Below are 25805 nucleotides of genomic sequence, written 5' to 3'. Positions count from 1 at the left end.
GGAAGAGTTTATTTATTTTAGTTTTTGAATAATATAGTCTGTGTAATGTTTTACATTGGATTAGAGTATGTCGTACGTTGATCGAGCACATATATTAAGTGTTTATCCCAGCTCTCTTTTGAAATTTTTATAGCTAATTCTTGTTCCCAATCTCTTCTAATATTATCTGTTGTAGGTATTTCTATATTCAATATAATATTATATAAGTATGATATTAGATTTGCTAAATGTGGATTTCAAACATGTTCGAAACATTACACTTGGAAGAGATGAGACTCCTCCTAGCAGGCAAAGCAGATCACTTCCAAAAGACGTGGTCTGCATTTATGGAACTATTACAAGCTAAGGTGCAATAATAAGTTAAAATATAAAGGCTACCAGGACCGGGTAATGGGGGTTATAAAATACATTTTTATTAAAAACATGGTTGGTATATCCTTTTTTGCAGAGTTTTGTGTTACAATAGAGCGACTGATTTTCCTTTTTTCCTTTTTTTTCCTTTATTTCTTTCCTCCTTCTAATTCCTTCCCTAAGGGGTCCTTTTCTCACAACACTTTCCTGCACTTTCACGATTCTTGCTTACTTTTCTTACTTCTTTTATTTCTTTCTCTTTTAAAGCTCAAAAAATGAAGTGGTACAACATAATGTAATAAGATATATGCGATGTGTTAATGTGATTTACTGTACTGCTAATAAAAATAAAATTTAAAAAAAAAATAATAAAATGTGAATGATTCGGGGAAATTCACACTTCCATAGCATTTAAAATGGGTTGATAGTTTCCGTAAATGCATTCACAAGTGCCACCATTTAAACAAGCCAGAATATTTTGCATCAGTAATATTTTCACCTCGCCCACACCTCAGGCACGGAGGTACCTTTTTAAAAAAAACAAACATTTGGTTCCTCACTGGGGAATGGGGTCAAGGAAAGAGTGTTCACATCGCGGCCCTGTTTCCACCAGTCTTTCCACCACACACACAAGCGACAAGACAGACACCATTGTGTGCAGATGCTGAGAAGTGGCTGAGCAACTTCTAACCTTGTGTGTGGACTCAATGGGAAGAAGCAAGGCTTCAGCAGCAGTTTTATTCACCATTGTGAGCAGCAAAGATTCTGCTCCAACTGCATACGTTATGTCGATGGCATTGGATCTCAGGAATAAAATGCAAGGAACAACACAAGTTTACTTTCCTTAAGACTTTGCAGATACAGCGTGGAAAGAGGCCCTTCGGCCCACCGAGTCCACGCAGACCAGCGATTACCCCATACACTTGTTCCATCCGACACACTTGGGGCAATTTACTGAAGCCAATTAACCCACAAACCTGCACGTCTTTGGGAGTGTGGGAGGAAACCGGAGCACCCGGACCACGCAGGTCACGGGGGGAGCGTACAAACTCTGTACAGACAGCACCCGTTGTCAGGATCGAACTGGGATCTCTGGCGCTGTGAGGCAGCAACTCTACCGCTGCGCCACCGTGCCATTCTATTTCTTCTGTAAATATCACAACCGCTAAACATTTCCCAGACACCCAAGATGGAACTAACGGCTTGAACAGCTACTCAACGATGGCTGAAAGACTTTGTGTGGTATTTGGACTTTAAAAATAAAATCTTTATGACCGTATCACATTCTTGTGCTTAATAAATGATGGGAAAGGGACCTCACTCCTTAATAACAAAGCCATCTGATCACAAGGTTGGTTTAATTTGCGTGGATGGGATGCAAATCTACCTGGAGTAACGTTCAAAGCAAGCTTTAGCGTTCTGCTCTAGCTTTGGAGGGGTAGGGGGGAGATGGAGTGCGATTTCAGGCTTGCCTTTAATCAGAGAGCAGTCTTGGGATCAGCTGTCATGCCTGTCAGATTAAACACTAAATGAACATCTCAAAATTCTGCTCACCAGTGACACATCCCTACGTGCAAGGGAGAGTGGGTAATCTGGCTGACAGGTGGAACTGAACATTTGACAGGCTAATAATGTTGCAACTATTCCGCGGCTGAATAATAAAACACTGGCATGAATGATGATATTAAAACCGGCGTTAATAGAGGCGGATTATAACTCACAAAGCTGGTCAAGGAAAGTGTCAAGTCAGTGGACCTAGACTGTTGGTAAAATAATTGGGAAGGAAAATGTGTGGTAATTGTGAACAGAAGCTAAGTGTCACCTGTCAAACCAGTAACATCTCAACTAGGCGGCTTGTGTGGAGAGGAGAGGAGAGGAAAAAAGGGATATATATTTAAAAAAAGAAAGCAACGCTGTTGGTCCAAAACAAGGAGCAGCTTTGAGAGTAAGAACTTCAAAATGTTAAACTTTGTTATATATTCTCACGCGATCCAGGCAGGAGAACGGGGAACAACAAAACAATTCAGTCAATGAGACTTTTCTATTTTTCTATTATTCAACCTGTCGGCAGAGTAGTCGGAATGTTCCCCGGTATCCATGTGGCACTTGGGCAGGCTGCCCCGGCTATTCAATTATACAACTAGTAACGATAGCCCAAGCACTTAATTAGCCCACGATTGAAAGTTACGGCGCACACAAAGCCAACCCGAGCTGACTCTCTCGGCCCCAAGTAATATATTCCAATGGGATTACAGCAGCCGCTTGGATCCCAGTGTAGCGTGGGGGGGAAGCACCCTGTCAGAGCATCCGAGCCTCACAGATAACTACCCACACTAGGGATGTGTGTCCAAGCCGAAGATGGAACAACACAAAGGGAGATTTGTCTTAAAAATAAGCACATTTCCTTAAAAGCCACTCACTTGCTGTTGTCCTCAATAACGCGATTAGCTGAAGTCACAATAAAGAACAGGCTTGCTATTACAGAGTGCCTCTTCAGAAACTCTTTGCATTCCAACCCGCTTTGTTCCCACCAACTTACTTTCAAGTTGAATCAGTCGCGGTGTGGGAAGTTGCCACTCTATCCCCAGCCACAAGGACATGGGCCATTTACAACAAACTCACCTGCCCTTGACTGCCTATGACAAGAGGTATGGGGAGAAAGCAGAGAACTATACTGATTTTGGACGATCAGCCATGATCGTATTGAATGGCGGTGCTGGCTCGAAGGGCCGAATGGCCTATCCTGCACCTATTGTCTTTGTTTCTATGACTTCCCCTTCATCCTGGGTAACACAGTGCACTGTTAGTGAAGGACTGTGGTGACGTTCGCAGCCAATGTGCTCAAACATGTCTAGGCCCAGGCACCATTGGATAGAAGATTCATTGGTTGGCGCAGCGGTAGAGTTGCTGCCTCACAGTGCCAGAGACCCGGGTTCTATCCCGACTACAGGGTGCTGTCTGTATGGAGTTTGCATGTTCTCCCTGTGACCGCGTGGGTTTTCTCTGGGTGCTCCGGTTTCCTGCCACTCTCCAAAGACCCGCAGGTTTCTAGGTTAATCGGGTTCTGTAAATTGTCCCGAGCGCGTAGGATGGAACTAGTGTACGGGTGATCGCTGGTCGGCATGGACTCGGTGGGCTGAAGGGTCAGTTTCCACATTGTATCTCTAAACTAAACTAAATGATGTTGGCAATGGAAAATTTGGAACCAGAGGTGTTGTAGATCTGGGAATTCCTCAGCGAATTCCTCAGCTAATTCCTCAGCTAATTCCTCTACCCAGATAGCAAGAAATAAATTATTAAAATATTGTCCAATCATCAATATAACTGAAACTAAATGAAAAGTTAGCAAGACCTTCGACCTTGCTCCTACGCTAGTGATACCACCTCCACAGCCATAGCCTCAGAATGAATGGACGTACATTTAGAAAGGAGATGGGGAGGAATTTCTTTAGTCAGAAGGTGGTGAATCTGTGGAATTTATTGCCACAGACGGCTTTGGAGGCCACGTCATTGGGTGTTTTTAAAGCAGGGATTGACTGGTTCTTGATTAATGAGGATGTCAAGGGTTCTGGGGCAAAGGCATGAGATTGAGGTTGAGTGGGAAAGGTAGATCAGCCATGATCGAATCACAGAATAGACTTGATGGGCCAAATGGCCTAATTCTTCCTCTATAACTGTGTGCCTGGGTTTCAACAACTAAGTTACAGAGATCGGTTGAATAAGTTAGGTCTTTATTCTCTGGAGCGCATAAGGTTAAGGGGGGACCTGATAGAGGTCTTTAAAATGATGAGAGGGATAGACAGAGTTCATGTGGACAAGCTTTTCCCTTTGAGAATAGGGAAGATTCAAACAAGAGGACATGACTTCAGAATTAAGGGACAGAAGTTTAGGGGTAATATGAGGGGGAACTTATTTACGCAGAGAGTGGTAGCGGTGTGGAATGAGCTCCCAGTGGAATTGGTGGAGGTAGGTTCATTGGTATCATTTAAAAATAAATTGGATAGGCATATGGATGAGAAGGGAATGGAGGGTTATGGTATGAGTGCAGGCAGGTGGGACTAAGGGGAAAAAAAATTTGTTCGGCACGGACTTGTAGGGCCGAGATGGCCTGTTTCCGTGCTGTAATTCTTATGGTTATATGGTTATAACTGATGAATTTATGACACCAAACCAGAGCGCCTGATGAAAGATAGATGTGACTTTCACAAACTGTGTACACAAAGTTATTTCAGGCACGTGCTTAGTGAAATTCCTGCACTCAAGATGAATGGATTTTCCCCTCGCAGTACCTTCGGAAGAAATCTTAGACTTTGCAAGTCAAGTTGTGAAAAATGGGTATTGACAGGAAGTGCCAAACTGGCATCACCTCAAAGCCATTGTCTGCAAATGATTTGAATACAAAGAGGTCCAGGGTCATAACTAAATGGTTCCAGTCCATCCCAGAGACTACCCAACAACAAAGAGCTCCCCTCCTTGCCTCCTCTCACAGTGCCCGATCCGATGAAGAGCAATGACGTTATTACAATTCCAATTAAGAGGGTCTCAGATCTCTCCGCACATGTCCGGGTGTTTGTTCCCACATATCACTTCTTATAACAAAGTAGAAAATCAAAAGTGTTGAGTTTCTGAAAGGAGGCTATTTGAAGTTTACTGAAAGCAGATGTCCAAGGAAGTCAAACAATTTCAAAACATTAACATCCAGAGAAGCAACGAAGATCCCTGACCCCCTGTGGGCCCACGAGCATGTGTTAAAGATCTAGATGGTAAAGGAATTGTGTACTTCTTAGATATCAAACACAGCATCTTTGCAACTCCAATGAAGTCTTGTCAAACATTGTCACATTGACTTCTCGTGGTCTTTGGTTAGAAAAAGCATTTCTGTCATTTAGTTTCCAAATATTTTAAAGAATCTGGCAATGGTGAAATTATAAAAAAATAAATCACAATAACATTTCTGGTGCCTTAATCTCAAAGCAGAAGTTTAATATTATGGACTAATTCTCCGGTAATAAGACGTCTTTGCATCTGTTGCGAGGGTCGTTCGTAGCGGTTGTGAGGATGATACAAGGGTCATTATGTCCTTCTTGTAACGAGAGAAACAAACAGTAGCAAGAAATGGCACAGCGGTAGAGTTGCTGCCTCACAGCGCCAGAGTCCCGGGTTCGATCCTGACTACGGGTGCTGTCTGTACGGAGTTTGTACATTCTCCCTGTGACCTGCGTGGGTTTTCTCCGGTTTTCTCCCACACTCCAAAGACGTGCAGGTTTGTAGGTTATTTGGCATTGGTAAAAATTGTAAATTGTCCCCAGTGTGCGTAGGATAGTGTTAGTGAGCGGAGATCGCTGGTTGGCACGGACTCAGTGGGCTGAAGGATCTATTTAGGAGCAGTGCATCTCTAAACTAAACATTGAAATTTTGAAGTCTCATTAATTATAATCTCATCTATCAGTTAATTTCTCTCATAACTGTAATTTTGTTTTGAGTACACAGCATAGGGAGCAGTATTATATTGGTATAAATGTACAACTCAAGTAAGTGGAGGAAGGACTTATTGCCATAGAGGGAGTGCAGAGAAGGTTCACCAGAATGATTCCTGGGATGTCAGGACTGTCTTATGAAGAAAGACTGGATAGACTTGGTTTATACTCTCTAGAATTTAGGAGATTGAGAGGGGATCTTATAGAAACTTACAAAATTCTTAAGGGGTTGGGACAGGCTAGATGCAGGAAGATTGCTCCCGATGTTGGGGAAGTCCAGGACAAGGGGTCACAGCTTAAGGATAAGGGGGAAATCTTTTAAAACCGAGATGAGAAGAAACTTTTTCACACAGAGAGTGGTGAATCTCTGGAACTCTCTGCCACAGAGGGTAGTTGAGGCCAGTTCATTGGCTATATTTAAGAGGGAGTTAGATGTGGCCCTTGTAAGGGGATCAGGGGGTATGGAGAGAAGGCAGGTACGGGATACTGAGTTGGATGATCAGCCATGATCATATTGAATGGCGGTGTAGGCTCAAAGGGCCGAATGGCCTACTCCTGCACCTAATTTCTATGTTTTTCTAACTCCTGCATTATCTCCCTCACCCTAATGGTCCTGCTAGTTTCACTGTTCACACCCCTATATCCCCTCGTTATTACCTCTTCCCCAGCCAACAATGGATCATCATGAGCTCCACCCTTCCTTGGTCATCTGTTGCCGGCCCTGCTTTGTTCTGGCCTTTAATTATCTCCAATTCCTGCCCCTCTACTTTCCGTCTGAAGAAGGGTTCCAACACGAAACATCACCTATCCATTTTCTCCAGAGGTGCTGCCTGACCCACTGAGTTACTCCAGCATTCTGTGTCCACCTTCAACATTTAAAACGATATCCAGTCCAGGGGATTAAAACAGCTCAATCAAGATCAAAGCACATTCTTCTGAGAAAGCGTTCCAGGTGGGAGAACAAGGAGGATCAGATCACGTGCCAACGACACAGCAAACATCGAACTTCAGTAGTAAAAGCATTGGACACGCTAGAGGCAGGAAACATGTTCCCGATGTTGGGGGAGTCCAGAACCAGGGGCCACAGTTTAAGAATAAGGAGTAAGCCATTTAGAACGGAGATGAGGAAACACTTTTTCTCATAGAGAGTGGTGAGTCTGTGGAATTCTCTGTCTCAGAGGGCGGTGGAGGCGGGTTCTCTGGATGCTTTCAAGAGAGAGCTAAATAGAGCTCTTAAAAATAGCAGAGTCAGGGGATATGGGGAGAAGGCAGAAACGGGGTACTGATTGGGGATGATCGGCCATGATCACATTGAATGGCGGTGCTGGCTCGAAGGGCCGAATGGCCTACTCCTGCACCTATTGTCTATCTTTCAAAACCAGGTCAAGGAAAGAGCATTCACATCGCAGCCCTGATTCCACCTGTGTATGCAGATGCCGAGAAGCGTGTTCAGCTCCGACTCGATAAGAACATCTTTCAAAACAGGCGGCCGAACGCAACAAAGTAAATCGAATGCAAAAAGCAAACTGCTGGAGGAACTCGGCACCTCTGGCAGCATGTGGAGGGAGAGAATTGTCAATGTTTCTGGTTGAAAACTTGCAGCCAAAAAATCACAAAACCACAGCAAACAGTCACAGGTTTCAGTGAAGACAATCACAAAGCCTTTTGTCGTTGTTGTTCCACATACTCTGGGCAAAAGGCGCGGAAACAATCCGAAACTAATAGCCACAGTCTGAAGAAGGGTCTCGACCCGAAACGTCACTCATTCCTTCTCTCCAGAGATGCTGCCTGTCACGCTGAGTTACTCCAGCTTTGTGCGTCTATCTAAGAGCCATAGGCTCTTTCAAAAAGCTGTGAGTTGTGATGTTTTGGAAGGCATTGCCTTGCAGCAGACCGAGCAGCATCTGTAAAAGAGAACTGGAGAATACTGATTGAGCAAACTACGGCACCCTGGAGAACTCGCACAGAACTGGTGCCAGTTGTGTAACTTTATCAAAGATGTAGTACAGTCTTAGAAGTTGAATCACCTCGTACTCCAAATCTTCATTTGTTGTGATAAATAGCTGAATTTGGTTGAATTAAATGAAAAATGCTGTACTTTTTTCTGTCGAGCTGTACAAGCTAAATATTTACCCAACATACAAAGTCCCCCAACATATTGTTTCATTCATGATCCAAAACCTTCCTGTGCCAAGCAAAAGGATTGGTGTTAAGCATCAATCTGAAGAAGGGTCTCGACCCGAAACGTCTCTCCAGAGATGCTGCCTGTCCCGCTGAGTGACTCCAGCATTTTGTGTCTGAAAGGATTGCTTTCTTAGTTTTAATGAGAGGCCAGGGATAAAGAACAGATGTATCAGTTTGAACAACAAACCAACATATAAAACATAGGGTGGCACAGCAGTAGAGTTGCGCAGCGGTAGAGACCCGGTTTCGATCCCTACTACGGGTGCTGTCTGTACAGAGTTTTCACATTCTCCCTCGGACCACGTGGGTTTTCTCCGGGTGCTCCGGTTTCCTCCCACACTCCAAAGACTTGTGTTTGTAGGTTAATTGGCTTCTGTAAGTTGTCCCTAGTGTGTAGGATGCGAAAGTAGAAGATAGGATTATCGATGGTGGCCGTGAAATCGATGTCAAAAGGCATGTTTCCATGTTTGTCTCTTCAGTTCTGGCCTGTCCCCACCTTCAGATCCCCATCCTCTAATTCGCTGCAGAGAGTTTGATTTACACTTGATTTATCACCTGAAACCAGCCTACAGCAGGGGGCAAAGTTTCACAGATCTGAACATCAGGATGACACTAAAGCCCCCTGTCCCACTTACATGTCCTTAGCACGCTAATTACGGGACCTCGTCGTCGCGTGGAGGCGCGACTTCATGCGTCCGCTCAGCCGTCTGGAGCGTTTGACGTCATTTGAAGACGGACACAAAAAGCCGGAGTAACTCAACGGGACTGGCAGCATCTTCAGAGAGAAGCAATGGGTGATGTTTCAGGTCAAGACCCTTCTTTCAGACTGAAGAAGGGTCTCGACCCGAAACGTCACCCATTGCTTCTCTCCAGAGATGCTGCCGGTCCCACTGAGTTGCTCCAGCATTTTGTGTTTATCTTCAATTTTCTTGGCCCCACTCAGGGAGTAGAAGTGGGGGCGGATCCGGACCGCAACGGCCGTGAGCCCCAGGCCGAGCTCGGCGATCGTTTGCCTGCTTCTGCTGCTGTTGAAGGTGAGATGTTGCGTCACGCCAGGGTCTTGGGCCTTTCCCACTTTGGCCGACAGTTCCGCGATAGGCCGTTGTCGCGCAAAGATTTCGTTCGCTACAAAATTTCGGAGCGCCGCGCGATATCGCGCACAACTCCACATCCCTCCGTGCTCCTCAGTGGGACCGGCCCCACGCTGCCACACGATGCCCGTGCGCCTCAATGCGATGGACGAGGTCACGTAAATTGCGTGCCAAGGACACGCAAGTGGGACAAGGCCTTAACCCTTCACCAACCGTGGTCCGGTCAACGGCGACGGACCTCTCCCAACTGCCCAGATGTTGTCAACCCATGCTAGGACATTGACAGATGTGGAGGCAAAAGACCACAGGGTCAGAGGTCGCTAAGCAACACTGACCCCAGGGCAAGTTCAAATCATCTCTGGATGGTTTCACGTTAAACTGATCACAAAAGAACCTCTGCCAGATGGATCAATTCAAGAAGCTCGTCCAGGACACATTATTCCCTAGAAACAGCTCGATTGTAATCGTGTATTGTCTGGTTAGCAGGCAACAAAAAGCTTTTCACTGTCCCTTGGTACACGTGACAATAAACTGAACCAGTCCCGTACATCGAGCTTAAGGATCCAACTTATTTTTGCAAATGGTGCCAAGATATGGAGACTCGTGCATGTGTGATTGATGGGAAAAGAATTACTGTGCTTTGCACACGTGACAAGAAAAGGGGCTGTCCCACTGTACGAGCTAATTCAAGAGTTCTTGAGTTTCCCCCCCCATATAACCATATTTCATTACAGCACCCGATCTCGAACTTGGACAACTTTTTTTTAGTCCCACCTGGTAACCCTCCATTCCCTTCTCATCCATATGCTATCCGATAGGTACTTCGGGGCTACCACTCTCGTAAAGGACTAAAACTTCTGTTTTCTGAAATGTCCGCTGTTGTTGTCCACAAAATCCCTCTCAGACCTCTATCAGTCCCCCCTTAATCACAGGGAGCTTACTCTGTAACTTAGTTGTGAGATTCGAACCCGATTCGAACTTGGAGAGGGTAATGGCCGCTCGTTAGCGTTAACACGAGCCAGTCTTCCCGAAGAGACGTTAGCGTTACCGAACTCCGACGTCCCCGACGACGTGCATTCTACGTGCTTACCACGAGTTTTTTGGTTTTTTTTTAAACTTGGGAGAGCTCTTGGAATTAGCTCGTACAGCCCCTTAAATCAGCATTGAATGATTTATCCAGAAAGGCCTCAGTGTTGAAGCATGTGATTTGCAGGGGATCCACTAGAGGGCACAGCCGCTCAATTTTACACAGGGAATCCTCACACATTCAAAGTTTCACCAGCACGTGTTAGTTTAGTTTAGTATAGAGATGCCAGCGCTGAAACAGACCCACCGTGTCCGCGCCGACCAGCGATCCCAGCACGCTAACACTGCCCTACACACACTAGAACAATTTACAATTTCACCAAGTCAATTAACCCACAAACCTGCCCGTCTTTGTAGTGCGGGAGGAAACCGGAGCTCCCAGAGAAACCCACGCAGGTCACAGGGAGAACGTACAAACTGCCTGACCCGCTGAGTTACTCCAGCACTCTGTGAAACGTCACCTATCCATGTTCTCCACAGATGCTGCCTGACCCTCTGAGTTACTCCAGCACTCTGTGAAACGTCACCTATCCATGTTCTCCACAGATGCTGCCTGACCCTCTGAATTACTCCAGCACTCTGTGAAACGTCACCTATCCATGTTCTCCACAGATGCTGCCTGACCCACTGAGTTATGGTGCAGCAGCATCTATGGAGCTAAGGAAATAGGCAACATTTCGGGCCGAAACCCTTCTGGAAATAGGCCTGACCCGAAACCTAGGGTTATGGCCCGCACGTTACCCAGCATTCCTGGCTCTAAGGAAATAGGCCCGCTGAGTTTCCAGGGTGAAACCCTGTTCTGGAAATAGGCCTGACCCGTTACTTCGGGTGAAACCCGGAAGGGTCCTCCACGGCTGCCGAACCCGCTGAGTTACCCATTTCCTTAGCGTCACATATCCATGTTCTCCACAGATGCTGCCTGACCCGCTGAGTTACTCCAGCACTCTGTGAAACGTCACCTATCCATGTTCTCCACAGATGCTGCCTAACCCGCTGAGTTACTCCAGCACTCTGTGTTGATCAGTGCTTGGCAACATTAGCCTTTCATAATTAGAGGATTAGACAATGGCATGTTTGGTTCACAGATGCTCATAAATATGCAAACTAAAGAACGTGGCTCTTTTGTAAAGTGTACACTTTTGTGCCCCACTGATGCTGGGTGGATGAAAGGTTCGGAGCAGGGCAGCTCCTTCAAAGCTCCAAGCCCAAAGGTGCATCAAATCCAGGACAAACAGACTCAGAAATAGTTGCTTTCCGAGAATTATATCTACTATAAATTCAAATTCACACATGCACTGACTACACCGCCCAACACGGACTTCCATCTGTATATATGTATATATGAATGTAGCGCCGCAGAATTTGTGCACCTATTCCCCCCCCCCCCCCCCCCCCCCCATCTCCCTTCTGTTTTTTGTTTTTTTTTCTGTTTCTTGTTTTTTGTGCTAAATTGTATGTATGCACTGAGTACGAGCAGCTTTCAGTTTCACTGTACATGTATAGTGACAATAAATGGCATATCTATATCAAACACTGATCTTTTACCACAGAGGCAACCTGTTTGACCTGATTTGCTGCTTGTTATTCTTGGCATTCCTGGCATGTCCTACATCCATAAATAGCAGAGGGCCTTGGCACGAATGCAGATGGCAAGAAGACACACAACCAGCTGGCCATGACCTTTGCACAGCACAATGTCCAACCCACCACTATCTCAAGCTCGCAGATTCAGACACTAAATGAAACGTGTTATCTTGAGAGGGCCTGTGTTGTGTGAGCTCCATTCCCATGACTAAAAGTTTCATCCAACTCCAAGTGAAGATAATAGATAAAGTGTCAGCAGATAAGGGACTTCACTTGTTTTATTTAGTCTTTAGAGATACAGCGCGGAAACAGGCCCTTCGGCCCACCAAGCCTGCGCCGACCAGCGATCCCCGTACAAACTTGTACGTCTTTGGAGTGTGGGAGGAAACCGGAGCACACGGAGAAAATCCACGCGGTCACAAGGGTAACGTACAAACTCTGCACAGACAGCACCCGTAGTCAGTATTGAACCCGGTTACTCCCTCTTGTATCAAGCAAGAGGTACAGAAGTGTGAAAACTGCACACCTCCAGATTCAGGAACAGTTTCTTCCCAGCTATCATCAGGCAAATGAACCATCCTATCAACAACTAGAGAGTGGTCCTGACCTCCCACCTACTGTACTTGGAGCCCCTGGACAATCTTTAATCAGACTGTACTGGACTTTGTCTTGCACTAAACGTTATTCCCTTTATGCTGTATCTGTATATTGTGGACAGCTTGATTGTAATCATGTATAGTCTTTGCTGACTGGATATCACGCAACAAACACTTTCCTGTACCTCAGTACATATGACAAAATAACTAAAGTAAGCTAAACAAAACTAGATTTCCCCTCCAGACATTGGAGAAACCAGTTAGATAGAACCCATCACCTCTTTAACTCTCGGTGAATCTTCTAATCTCATTACGTTGCTGGGCAAATAATGGTTCACGGAGGTATAGTGCTTCAACTAGAGCACGGTGGCGCAGCGGTAGAGTTGCGGCCTCACAGCGCCAGAGACCCGAGTTCGGAGCTGTCTGTACGGAGTTTGCATGTTCTCCCCGTGACCTGCGTGGGTTTTCTCCAGGATCTCCGGTTTCCTCCCACACTCCAAAGACGTGGAGGTTTGTAGGTCTCTGAGGAAAGGTCTCGACCCGAAGCGCCACCTATTCCTTTTCTCCAGAGAAGCTGCCTCATCTGCCGAGTTACTCCAGCATTTTGTGTCTACCTTTGATTTAAACCAGCATCTGCAGTTCTTTCTTACACAGGTATGTAGATTAATTGGCGTTGGTATAAATGTAAATTGTCCCTAGTGTGTGTGGGATAGCATTAGTGTGCGGGGATCTCTGGTCGGCACGGGCTCGGTGGGCCGAAGGGCCTGTTTCCGCGCTGTATCTCTAAACTCAACTAAACCAGAGCAGACCCACTCTTGCTAATAATGTTGACATTAAGTTTATCAGAGATTTTGCTCCACGTATCCACATTACAAAATGCAATTAAACTAAAATAAACACTTTGATTTGATACCAAATACCCAACAAGTAATTTCAATGATGACAGTCTGCCAATGGTGAAGTTAATCTTGCCCTCGCCTGCAATGTTTAGTTTAACCCAGGGGTGGCGATGTTTCCCAATTTAATGGTTGGGCAGGACTGGTGTAGACTCAAGCCAGTAACATGAATATTGATTTCTCTAACTTACCTCTGCAATCTCTCTCTCTCTCTCTCCCTCTCCCTCCCCCCCCCCCCCCCCCCCCCCCACACCCAAGTCACACCAGCTTCTCGTTCTCACCTAGCAAACAGCTAACACTGACCCGTTTCCTTTATCATTGATACTTGTTTTGCATATCTTTCATTGATTTGTTCTGTATCTATCTACATCATCATCTATATCGCTTGTGACTTTCAGTCTAAAGAAGGGTCTCGTTACCCATTCCTTCTCTCCAGAGATGCTGCCTGTCCCGCTGAGTTACTGCAGCACTCTGTGTCTATCTTTGGTATAAACCAGCATCCGTACTCCTTTGATCCTAACCATCATCTTTAGTTCTTCTCTCAAAAATCATCAGCAAGATAAAGATAGCACCGAGGCTGATCTACATGTGAAAGAAAGGACAAAGTGCGATTGGATGCTGCTCCCTGCAAATGCAATTATAGGTGAGGCTTACGGGAGTTCATCGAAATATGAAAGGCGATAGATAAGACAGTCTTGATCACAACTTCAAAGTGTGAAATCATAGTTACTGCCAAGGACTGAGATTAAAATAGAGAGAATACATTATGATCAACTGCATTCACACTTGCTTCAGAGAGTTAGACAAAAATGCTGGAGAAACTCAGCGGGTGAGGCAGCATTGTCTCGACCCGAAACGTTGCCTATTTCCTTCGCTCCATAGATGCTGCCTCACCCACTGAGTTTCTCCAGCATTTTTTGTCTACCTTCGATTTTCCAGCATCTGCAGTTCCTTCTTAAACAGTGCTTCAGAGAGCTGCCCATTCCCTCCAATGAGCGAGGATGTTCAAAATGCAATGAAATGTTGCAACAACCTCTGCTTCTTTCAGTTTCTTACGCAGCAGCCTCTCCTCATCCTTGACTCATGCACTAACTCAGTGAGTTTTGTTAGATGCAAAAATTAAAAAAAATTTCAAAGCCCTGCTTAAATCTTTGTTGCAACTATCGCAGTTAAACTTAGGATGAGACAAGCAAAGAAATGGGTGTCTGAAAAAGGGTCTTGACCCGAAACATCGCCTATTCCTTCCCTCCACAGATGCTGCCTGTCCCGCTGAGTTACTCCAGCATTGTGTGTCTATCTACAGCATCTGCAGTTCCTTCCTGCACAAAGAAATGTGTGTCCTGGCTTTAGAATTGGTTAATGGTGATCTTCCCAGAGGGTAGGCTGTGGAAATTGTTGCTACTCATGTCTGAAGACGATACTAGAGAACAGAGTTTGATCCTGACCACGAGGGAGGGGGAGAAAACTGGAAGAGAGGTGGGGATGGGACAAAGACTGGCAAGTGATGGGTGGATACAGGTAAGGGCTGGTTTCACCACAGATAGGTGGGCAAAGGCCAAGAATGAAAAGGTGGCTCGGTGTCGCAGCGGTAGAGTTGCTGCCTCACAGCGCCAGAGACCCACATTCGATCCCGACTACAGGTGCTGACTGTGCAGAGTCTGTACGTTCTCCCCGTGACCTGCGCGGGTTTTCTCCGGGTGCTCCGGTTTCCTCCCACACTCCAAAGACGTGCAGGTTTGTCGGCTAATTGGCTTGGGTAAAATTGTAAATGATTCTATGCGTGTGGCCTAGTGCTAGTGTTGGGGATCGCTGGTCGGTGCGGACTCAGGGGGCTTCCGCGCTGGGTCTCTAAACTAAACAAAACGCTGTGAGGTTAAGGAGAGAAGAGGCGTGAACAGAGAGGGGTGGGGACACTGACAAGCGAGGAAAACATTCTGGGAATGTTGAGTGGAATGTTGGATTGGCAACCAGTCTGTGGCATCATTAAAAGTGGCAATTAGATTGTTGGTATGTGATGCCTTCTGCCCAGTGGCCATTTGTGGTCTCGGATAAAGATTTGAATTAGACCCTGCAGGGTTTGATAGCTCGAGTGGGCAGGCCCTTTAGTTACTCCAGCATTTTGTGTCTGTCTTCCAATCTATCTTTCCCTCTCAACCCCATTCTCCAGCATCCTCCCCATAACCCGACACCCGCAGTAATCAAGAACCTATTACTCCCCACTTTAGAAGTACACATTGACTTGGCCTCCACTGCCATCCGTGGCAACAAATTTCACAGATTCACCACCCACTGGTTGAATTAATTCCTGCAGGTACCTTATAGAAATCAGGTGCAGGAGTAGGCCATTCGGCCCTTCGAGCCTTATATTGCCAGCAGTAACAACAAAATGGCTAAAACATTGACAGATATTCTCGGCCAAAACCAATTATAAAATGTGTAGTCAAAACTGTACAATTAAAAATAATTTGCTGATCAAAGTTAAAATTAAGCTGATTTACAAAAGGTTTTAACAATATCAAAAGCACTTGTAGTCTGAAATCTTCAGGTAACCTTTGTTAATGCATTTCGTTGTCTCTGTACTGTACACTGACAATGACAATTAAATTGAATCTGAATTAATCTAACCATCTATTAGAATTGGAATAAAGGTCCCGACTCAAAACGTTGTCTGTCCATTCCCTCCGCAAATGCTGCCTGACACACTGAGTTACTCCAGCACTTTGTGTTTTGCTCAAGATTCCAGCATCTGCAGTCTCTTGTGGCTCCATATGTAAACATCACGACATTTCAGCCGGAGAAAAAGGAATAGGTGATGTTTCGGGTCGAGACCCTTCTTCAGACCAGGGATTTGAATCTGAATTAGTCTGAAGAAGGGTTTCGGCCCGAAACATTGCCTTTTTCCTTCGCTCCATAGATGCTGCTGCACCCGCTGAGTTTCTCCAGCACTTTTGTCTACCTTTGAATCTGAATTAATATTATTATTATTAAGGTTTCAACCTGAAACATCACCTATTCCTTTTTCTCCAGAGATGCTGCCTGACCCGTTGAGTTACTTTAGCATTTTGTGTCCATCTTCAATGGAAACCAGCATCTGCAGTTCCTTCTTCCCACATTTTAGCGGATAGTTTCGTACAACCAATTATGCCCCAAAATGTTGGAGAATCAATAAAGTAAACAAGAATGCATTTATATGTTTGTAGCTGAGCTTCACACAAGACCAAATGCTCTCAACACACACATTTCAACCATCCATTTGTGTTCTCTAATCTAAACTAATCTCAACACAAACAATGGGCTTTTACTGCAGCAGATTTGCAACAACTGCTGAAGTACAATTCATATTTGTTTCTCCATTTGGCTGGGAAACTGTCTTCTGAGAATTAATGTATAATGTCACAACACATCAGCGTTGCCGGTAAAAAGGAGTTTCCCCATTGCTGTATGCTGGCAGTCATTGGAAGACTGCTATTTCACTGGCAATCGGTCCAGATGCACCCGATTCTTCCAATCAAGGACCACTAATGGGCAATTTAAAAAACAAAGCAACATAGACGGCATCTAACCCACTGAGTGCCTCCAACACTGTGTTTTTAGTTTTAATTTACAGCATTTTGCATTTGTTTTCCACTTTCAATACCATATTGGCTGTCACCCAACATAGAGTCAGAGACGTACAGCATGAAAACAACTTGCCTACACCGACCAACGTGCCCCTTCTGCACCAGTCCCACCTGCCGTTGGTTGGCCCGTATCCCTCTAAGCCAGTCCTATCTCCAATCTTGATTAGTGCGGGTGTCAGGGGTTATAGGGAGAAGGCAGGAGAACAGGGTAAGGAGGGAGAGATAGATCAGCCATGATTGGATGGAGGAGTGGTCTTGATGGACAGAATGGCCAAATTCTGTTCCTAGAACTTATGAACTGCCCATAAAACTTCCAACCACAACTTCAAATAGAAATAACAATCTCACTTGAACCGGTGGCCATTTTGATGACATCAGCTCTGCGTTGTCAGTGGAAACTAACTATCTCCTGCCCATCCCATAACCAGAATAGGCTGATGGCAGGACTAGACTGTGTCCAGAACAAAACATATAAGATTATTAAGGGTTTAGACACACTTGAGGTAGGAAACATGTTCCCGATGTTGGGGGAGTTCAGAACCAGGGGCCACAGTTTAAGAATAAGGGGTAAGCCATTTAGAACAGAGACGAGGAAACACTTTTTCTCACAGAGAGTTGTGAGTCTGTGGAATTCTCTGCCTCAAAGAGGGCGGTGGAGGCCGGTTCTCTGGATGCTTTCAAGAGAGAGCTAGACAGGGCTCTTAAAAATAGAGGAATCCGGGGATATGGGGAGAAGGCAGGAACAGGGAACTGATTGGGGATGATCAGCCATGATCACATTGAATGGCGGTGCTGGCTCGAAGGGCCAAATGGCCTACTCCTGCACCAATTGTCTATTGGCTAAAGTGCTGGAGTAACTCAGCAGGTCCGGCAGCATCTCTGGAGAAAAAGGGTATGAGGTTTGAAGCCTGAAGAAGGGTCTCGACCCGAAACATCACCCATTCCTTCTCTCCAGAGATGCTGCCTGACCCATTGAGTTACTCCAGCACTTTGTGCCTATCTTCAGTATAACTAGGCTCCTGCAGATCCTTCTTTTAACAAGTGATAGGTGGATACAGGTGAATGACTGGCAGATGGGTGGACACAGTCTGGAAATGAAAACCAGTCAAAGGAGGACAAAAAGCAGATAAAAGCATGTTGGTAAGGAGAGAAGGGATGAGTACGTTTTGTAATGTTGTGGTCTCCTTTATATGCAAAAACAAAGATCTTCACTGTACCTGGGTACAAGTGACAATATAATATCGTTACCATGGCAAACCAAGACCATGGGAAAACAAATTCAGTTACTGGAAATCTGAAAACACAAACCTAATGCTGGAATCGCTCCAGAGAATCAGGTAACATCCATTGAAAATGAAAACCAGAACCACAGGAAGCTGTCCAGATCTCCACCCGACTACAGACACCTCCTTTGTTCTCTCCACTCCTTCCGCGAGTCCGTAACTTGAGATGCGTTAGATTGTGGACTTTCCTCAGCTCTGGCAGAAGACTATCGAGCTGAAGGTAGATGCAAAATGCTGGAGTAACTCAGCGGGTGAGGCAGCATCTATGGAGAGAAAGAATGGGCGACGTTTCGACCCGAAAAGTCGCCCATTCCTTCTGTCCAGAGATGCTGCCACACCCGCTGAGTTACTCCAGCATTTTGTGTCTACGTTCGATTTTACCAGCATCTGCAGTTCTTTCTTACACTATTGAGCTGAGATCTCAAGTCTAATCACAACTGCCGAGCATTGCCAATGTTTGCAAGGTTTGTTTAGTTTTGAGATACAGCGCGGGCCCTTTAGCTCACACCGACCAGCGATCCCTGCACTCTACCGCTATCCTACTGACACTAGGGCAATGTAACATTTATACCAAAGCCAGTGAACCTACAAATCTGCATGTCTTTGGAGTGTGGGAGGAAACCGGAGCACCCGGAAAACCCACGCAGGTCACGGGGAGAACGAACAAACTCTGTACAGATCTAACTTGGTTCTCTGGTGCTGCATTCGCTGTAAGGCAGTAATGCCCCTGTCCCACTTAGGAAACCTGAACGGAAACCTCTGGAGACTTTGCGACCCACTCAAGGTTTCCATGCGGTTCCTGGAGGTTTTTGTCAGTCTCCCTACAAGCTTCCACTACCTGCAACCTCCGGCAACCAACTGCAACCTCCGGGAACCGCACGGAAACCTTGGGTGGGGCGCAGAGTCTCCAGAGATTTCCGTTCAGGTTTCCTAAGTGGGACAGGGGCCTAACTCTACCGCTGCTCCACCGTGCCGATTGCTGGTTTTTGCTTTTCGAGGCTTTCTATCTGGTATTACCTGGTTCAAAGCTGCTACAAATTGTATCACAGCTCCACCACTGCATCTAATCACAGCCCAGGCCACTGATATGGTCCTCCCGCTAACTCAAGCTCACAGTTTGTCATTATGATACATCCCTCTAGTAATTACTCAATGGAACTTAGTTATTAATTGGCTCTCAATGACTGCACTGCCCTGCAGATAAAACAAAGTCTTCAACATAACTTCTGCCAAACAAACTTTAAATAGTGCCAACTTTAAATACATGACCGGGACTGTTCTTGACACTAAAGTTACTCATGAGGATACCATTTAAACGTTTCAAGCCAGAAACGTTACAGAGTCCAGCTGGTTGCTAACACAGTTTATCTTGCGATACAGCATGGAAACAGGCCCTTCAGCCCACTGAGCCTGCACTGAAAACCAATCACCCGTACACAAGGTCTATTCTACTCACACTAGGGACAATTTACAGAAGCCAACTAACCCACAAACCCGCACGTCTTTGGAGTGTGGGAGGAAACCGGAGCGTCTGGAGAAAACCCACACAGGTCAAGGGGAGAACGTGCAAACTCCGTACAGACAGGTGGACTCTGAGGGCTGACGGGCCTGCTTCCATTGTCTATCTCCCAACTAATCTGATCTAAACTCCTTGCCTTTATCCACACATATACCACTGGCAATCCCGACATTCAGTGACAGTGCCAAGTTTAGCACAATTAACAGAGGATACATTTCCTCCCTATCAATGCTTAAACAAACTATTCTTCTCTAAACTGTCTGTTTATTGTGTCGTAAAGGGCCTTGTGTCTAAAGGATGTGGCCTCAGTACCTAGTACAGGATCAATGCTGAAGGAATATATGTCAGGGAGCAAGGTCATCTGGATGTTGTAATTGAGAATTGAGACATAGGTTTCTGAGGGACATAGGGGGGGGGGGGGGTGAGGGGGGACGGGGGGGGGGGGGGGGGGGGGGGGGGGGGGGGGGGGGGGAAGAAAGATTTAATAGGAATCCGAGGGGAATTTTGTTTTTACACCCGAAGGGCGATAGGTGTAAAAATAAACAAGCTGCCAGAGGAGGAACTTTCTTATAGATTCAGATTCAAATACAGATTAGTTTTGTGTCATATACACCAGAGTGGATGAAGTTCCTTCATCACGTCTAAGGAACGAGCTGCCAGAGGAGCTATGTGGGTGGGAAGGAACTGCAGATGCTGGTTTAAACCAAAGATAGACACAAAATGCTGGAGTCAGCAACTCAGCGGGACAGGTGAAGCCTGTATGATCGTGTCTAGTCGCCCAAAGAGTTGTACTTTGTTCTGGTCACCGCTGGATTTTCAACATGTTGAACATTTTTGGCGACCTGCTGCGACTATGACGGGTGCCGGCAGTCGCCGAAAAAATCACACAAGTGGGACAGGCCCTTTACAAATTATGCTCACCAGGATATTTGAACTAAATATTCCATTTGAACCCTCTGGTTTCTTATTAAATATTAAATTATTCAGCTTTTTCCCCACATAGTCTAATGATTAGCTGATTCAGGCATCTGGTTCAGATTCACAAGCTGTCTTGCTTACAACTAATGATGACCAAGGTCAATTGAGATTTACGTGGGCTTATATTTACGCTGTATAAAATATTGATTTAGTCATAAAGACTATAGAACTGCAAACAAACGGCCAACCTTAACTGCAAATACTTTGAGATTATTCATTATGTTCCCTCGGATTTTCCTTCTAACAACCATTGTGCAGGTTAAAACAAATGTTTACTTCTGAAGAAAAACTCTTCAACGTACAAAACCAGAGTTGGCAGCAGTAAGCATTTTATCGGGATACATCACAGCTTGGTTCGGGGACGGAGACCGCAACAAATCGCAGCGAATTGTGGACACAGCCCAGACCGTCACATAAACCAACCTCCCTTCCATCTACTCCATCTACACTCCACGCGCTGCCTCGGCAAGGACGAGTCACACCCCGGTCACTCCCTCTTCTCCCCTCTCCCGTCGGGCAAGAGGTACAGAAGTGTGAAAACACACACCTCCAGATTCAGGGACAGTTTCTTCCTAGTTGTTATCAGGCAACTGAACCGTCCTATCACCAACTAGAGAGCGGTCCTGAACTACTATCTACTATTCTCTCTGGATTCTCTGCCACAGAAGGTAGTTGAGGCCACAGTTCATTGGCTATATTTAAGAGGGAGTTAGATGTGGCCCTTGTGGCTAAAGGGATCAGGGGGTATGGAGAGAAGGCAGGTACAGGATACTGAGTTGGATGATCAGCCATGATCATATTGAATGGCGGTGCAGGCTCGAAGGGCTCGAATGGCCTCTACTCCTGCACCTATTTCTATGTCTATGTTTCTACCTCTTTGAAGATCCTCGGACTAGCTTTGATCGAACTTTCTTGCATTACTAACCACTCCCCATATCACAAGTATAATTACAACCTCCACACCACATATCGCTCTCTAGTTTCTGTGACAGACCACGTACAGCTAGTGCTCTCTGTAATGCCACAGTATGAATATAATAAGTCAAGTCACAGTGTGTTGAAGACACTTCTTTACACTCGGTACATGCGACAATAAACTAAACTCAATTCAGCTCATTTATTTTTTACCTGGGAAAGTTCAACTGAAAATATTAATTAAATATGATGGTGATAACATCAACCAGGAAGTATTGACCCTGACCTCCAAGCTCCGCTGGCCACACTTGTTCCCCCAGTTGAGCAACACACAACCATGTCTCAATCAGTCTGCAGAAAGGTCTCAACCCGAAACGTCACCCATTCCTTCTCTACAGAGATGCTGCCTCACCCGCTGAGTTACTCCAACATTTTGTGTCTACCTTCGATTTAAACCAGCATCTGCAGTTCTTTTTTATTCTTATACACAACCATGTTTGGCTGGTACTCTGGAACTAAACCAGTTTAGTTTAGAAATACAGCGCAGAAACCGGCCCTTTGGCCCACCGAGCCTGCACTGACCAGTGAACACTAACACTAACACTATCCTGCACACACTGGGGACAATTTACATTTACACCAAGCCAATCAGCCTACTGACCTGTACGTCTTTGGAGTGTTGGAAACGGAAGATCACGGAGAAAACGGCGTGGGTTTTCTCCGAGTTCTTTGTCTCCCTCCCGCACAACCTCTGCAACTGTGCACAGCATTGGAAGGGCAGAACATGCAGCAAGCAAGTCCATGTACACAACAGTTGGCAGATTTGCTCTGTGCAGCTAATGTGTTGATCCTTGCAGCAGCAGGAGCCAGTGTCGCGAGGCGGAACACAGTGAAGTTGCTCACCGCAGCGGTCCCGAACGACCAGGTGACGTCCCTCCTTCAGGTGAATCTTCAGCAGGTACGAGGGGACTCGTGATAATGGCGGGTCGCTACTTTTCCCTTCTTGTTGCTCCAAGGCCTAGAACACAAACAAAACAAATCCCCGTTAACCAGCCCCTGCTTCCCAGTCAATGATGCCAAGGGCCCGACTTGGGAGGGGGGACTGCCATGATGAGGGTGAGAGGGGGAGAACAAAGGGGGAACATGGCTCCAGGGATAATTCATAACTTTCTAAGCGCCCTTTACATAGTGACTATTCACATACCTTGGGATTGCAAGCTAAGAATTTCACTGCGACTTATCACTTGTGACAATAAAGTATTCATTCATTCATTCATTCATTCATTCATTCATTCATTCATTCATTCATTCATGTTTCAAAGCCCATGGTCACCTTAAAAACCAGCCTCTATGGACGACAGGGCGAGCAGACTAGCAGTTCAATCACCACTATCACAGCAAGAGACACAAAATGCTGGAGTAACTCTACGGAACAGGCAGCATCTCTGGAGAGAAGGAATGGGGTGATGTTTCTGGTCACTGAAGAAGGGTCTTGATCCGAAACATCACCCATACCTTTTCTCCAGAGATGCTGCCTGACCCGCTGAGTTACTCCAGCATTTTGTGTCTATCTTGTAGACCAGCATCTTAAAGTATTATGGTAATAATGCATTAACTGCAGCAAGACACTTGGTGACTGTAGACGCAGTTCTACTCCATCCTAGAGCCTCACTATACAATAAATACGGTAGAGCTGCTGCCTCACAGCACCAGAGACCCAGGTTCAATCCCAACCTCGGGTACAGGCGGTGTGGAGTTTGCACGTTCTCCCTGCGACTGTGTGGGTTTCCTCCGGAAGCTCCGGTTTCCTCCCACATCCCAAAGGCGTGCAGGTTTGTAGGTTAACTGGCTTGTTTAAAGTGTAAATTGTCCCTAGTGTGTGTAGGATGGTGTTAAAGTTCGAGGAACGCTGGTCGGCGCGGACCCGGTGGGCTGAAGGGCCCGTTTCCGCGCTGTATTTCTAACCTAAACTCCACCTGCTGCACCACTGTGGGTCTTCCAAAGTCTCCCAGTTCTAAGAGGATGTGCAACTGAGTATATGCTGCATTAATCCCAAGCCAACAGCTGTAATGCATTAGACAATAGGCGCAGGAGTAGGCCATTCGGCCCTTCAAGCCAGCACCACCATTCAATGTGATCATGGCTGATCACCCACAATCAGTACCCCGTTCCTGCCTTCTCCCCATATCCCCCGACTCCGTTATCTTTAAGGGCCCTATCTAGCTCTCTCTTGAAAACATCCAGAGAACCGGCCTCCACTGCGCTCTGAGGCAGGGAATTCCACAGACTCACCACTCCCTGTGTGAACAGGAGGAACACTGCTGGCAAAGGAAGGCTGACTAGGAATTGTTTATGTTAATTTTAAATCAGTTTCAATGTTCTAATAAATGCCTGATTTGTTTATTTTAACTGTGGGGGGAAAAAATACTTGAATTATGAAGTGGTTACATTTCCGTCAAATATTGCTGAATGTTTATTTGAGATAATCAAAGGTCCCGTTTTATTAACAGCAGTTCAACCAGAGGCGAGGTTTAACCAGCTGTGTGTGCAGCCCTGTGTGAGTGCAGCCTAATGTTAACACTAAATTCAGAAAGTATCGGAGCAGAATTTGGCCATTCGGCCCATCAAGTCTACACCGTGGCTCCTCCATGTCACCCTGCTAACCCCATTCTCCTGCCTTCTCCACATAATCCCTGTCACCCATACCATCAGGAATCTATCTATCTCCGCCTTAAAATCAACCACCGACTTAGCCTCCACAGCCTACAGTGGCAATGAATTCCACAGATTCACCACCCCCCGGCTAAAGAAATTCCTCCGCATCTCCTTCCTAAAGGAACGTCCTTTAATTCTGAGCCTGTGTGATTTGGTCCTAGACTCTCCCACTGGTGAAACATCCTGTCCGCATCCACTCTATCCGGGACAACTCTAGCGGAACTAATGATGTGGATCAGTTTGTGCAGCAGAACAGAAGTAGAAACAAGGGACTTTTGGATGTTGGTTTACCAAGGAATAGGCACCAAGGAATATGGATAGGTGACGTTTCGGATCGAGTCCCTTCTTCAGACTGGTTGCTAGGCGGTTGCACATTCTCCCTGCAAGTTTTCTTCCGCGTCTCAAACAAGTGCAGGTTTGTAGGTTAATTAGCCTCTAGAGAATGCCACAGTGTGTAGGGAGTGGATGAGAAAGTGGAATACCATAGAACTAGCGTGAATGGGTGATTGGTGGTTAGCAGGGACTCGGTGGGCTGAAGGGCCTGTTTCATTCATTCATCATCGTTGAAAACATTAGCGACGCAGTGGCGCTGGTTTCCGACGGGAACGGTGACGGACGCACCACACATCTCTGTCCTCCAGTTCCTGCGGACTTCCGCCACTGGAAGTACAAGAAGTGTGTGTGTGTTTGTGTGTGTGTGTGTGTGTGTGTGTGTGTGTGTGTGTGTGTGTGTGTGTGTGTGTGTGTGTGTGTGTGTGTGTGTGTGTGTGTGTGTGTGTGTGTGTGTGTGTGTGTGTGTGTGTGTGTGTGTGTGTGTGTGTGTACGTGTGTGTGTGTGTGTGTGTGTGTGTGTGTATCATCATTCCTTACAATGTCGTGTACAACAGTGATTGCAACTTCTAGTGAAGTGTGGATGGCCGTTGAAGCTCATCCGCCCTTTGACAGGTCTTGTTTTTGGTCCTGCTGGGGGTCCACAGCCCCCTCCTCACCTGGCAAACCAGGTGGGGGAGACGGTTTAGTCGCCGACTATCTGACCATGGAGCAGGTAGCACGGGATTACATGGTACCCGTGGCCGTGGGGGGGGGAAACTCGCCCCAACCTGGCCTGTTTCCACGCTGTGTATCAAAACCAAATTGAGATTGTACGAGGAATGAGGAGTAGGCTCTTGCACACCTTGTCATCAAAGGACAACACAAGACTTTACAAGCAGATCTTTACCTGCTCTTCGAAGAACGTGGAACTTTGCGAAGACTCCAGGTCTGTACCTTCACCAAGTTCATCCTGAAAAATAAAACATTCTGTCAGCATCATCAAGGACTGGTCTCACCCCGGTCACTCCCTCTTCTCCCCTCTCCCATCTGGCAAGAGGCACAGAAGTTTGGAAGCAGGCACCTCCACATTCAGGGACAGTTTCTTCCCAGTGGTTGTCAGGCAATGGAACCGTCCTCTCATCCACTAGATTGCTGCCCTGACCTCCCGTCTACCTCATTGGTCACATTTACACCATCG

At 46.1% G+C, this 25805-nt stretch overlaps 1 protein-coding gene across 1 annotated transcript in view; it reads right to left on the bottom strand.

The window, feature by feature from the left end:
• LOC129712547 (multiple C2 and transmembrane domain-containing protein 2-like) overlaps positions 1–25805 on the bottom strand; it is a 167359-nt gene that overhangs the window by 100510 nt on the left and 41044 nt on the right. Inside the window, exons 3-4 of the mRNA XM_055661038.1 lie at positions 25515–25577; positions 22484–22598 (exon numbers count right to left, since the gene is read on the bottom strand). Of these exons, the coding sequence (XP_055517013.1) occupies positions 22484–22598; positions 25515–25577 (178 nt within the window). The remainder of the gene's footprint in view (positions 1–22483; positions 22599–25514; positions 25578–25805) is intronic.

This window comes from Leucoraja erinacea, chromosome 33 (assembly GCF_028641065.1).
Source record: "Leucoraja erinacea ecotype New England chromosome 33, Leri_hhj_1, whole genome shotgun sequence".
Taxonomy (NCBI): Eukaryota; Metazoa; Chordata; class Chondrichthyes; order Rajiformes; family Rajidae; genus Leucoraja; species Leucoraja erinaceus.
This window is presented reverse-complemented; position numbering and strand designations above follow the sequence as displayed.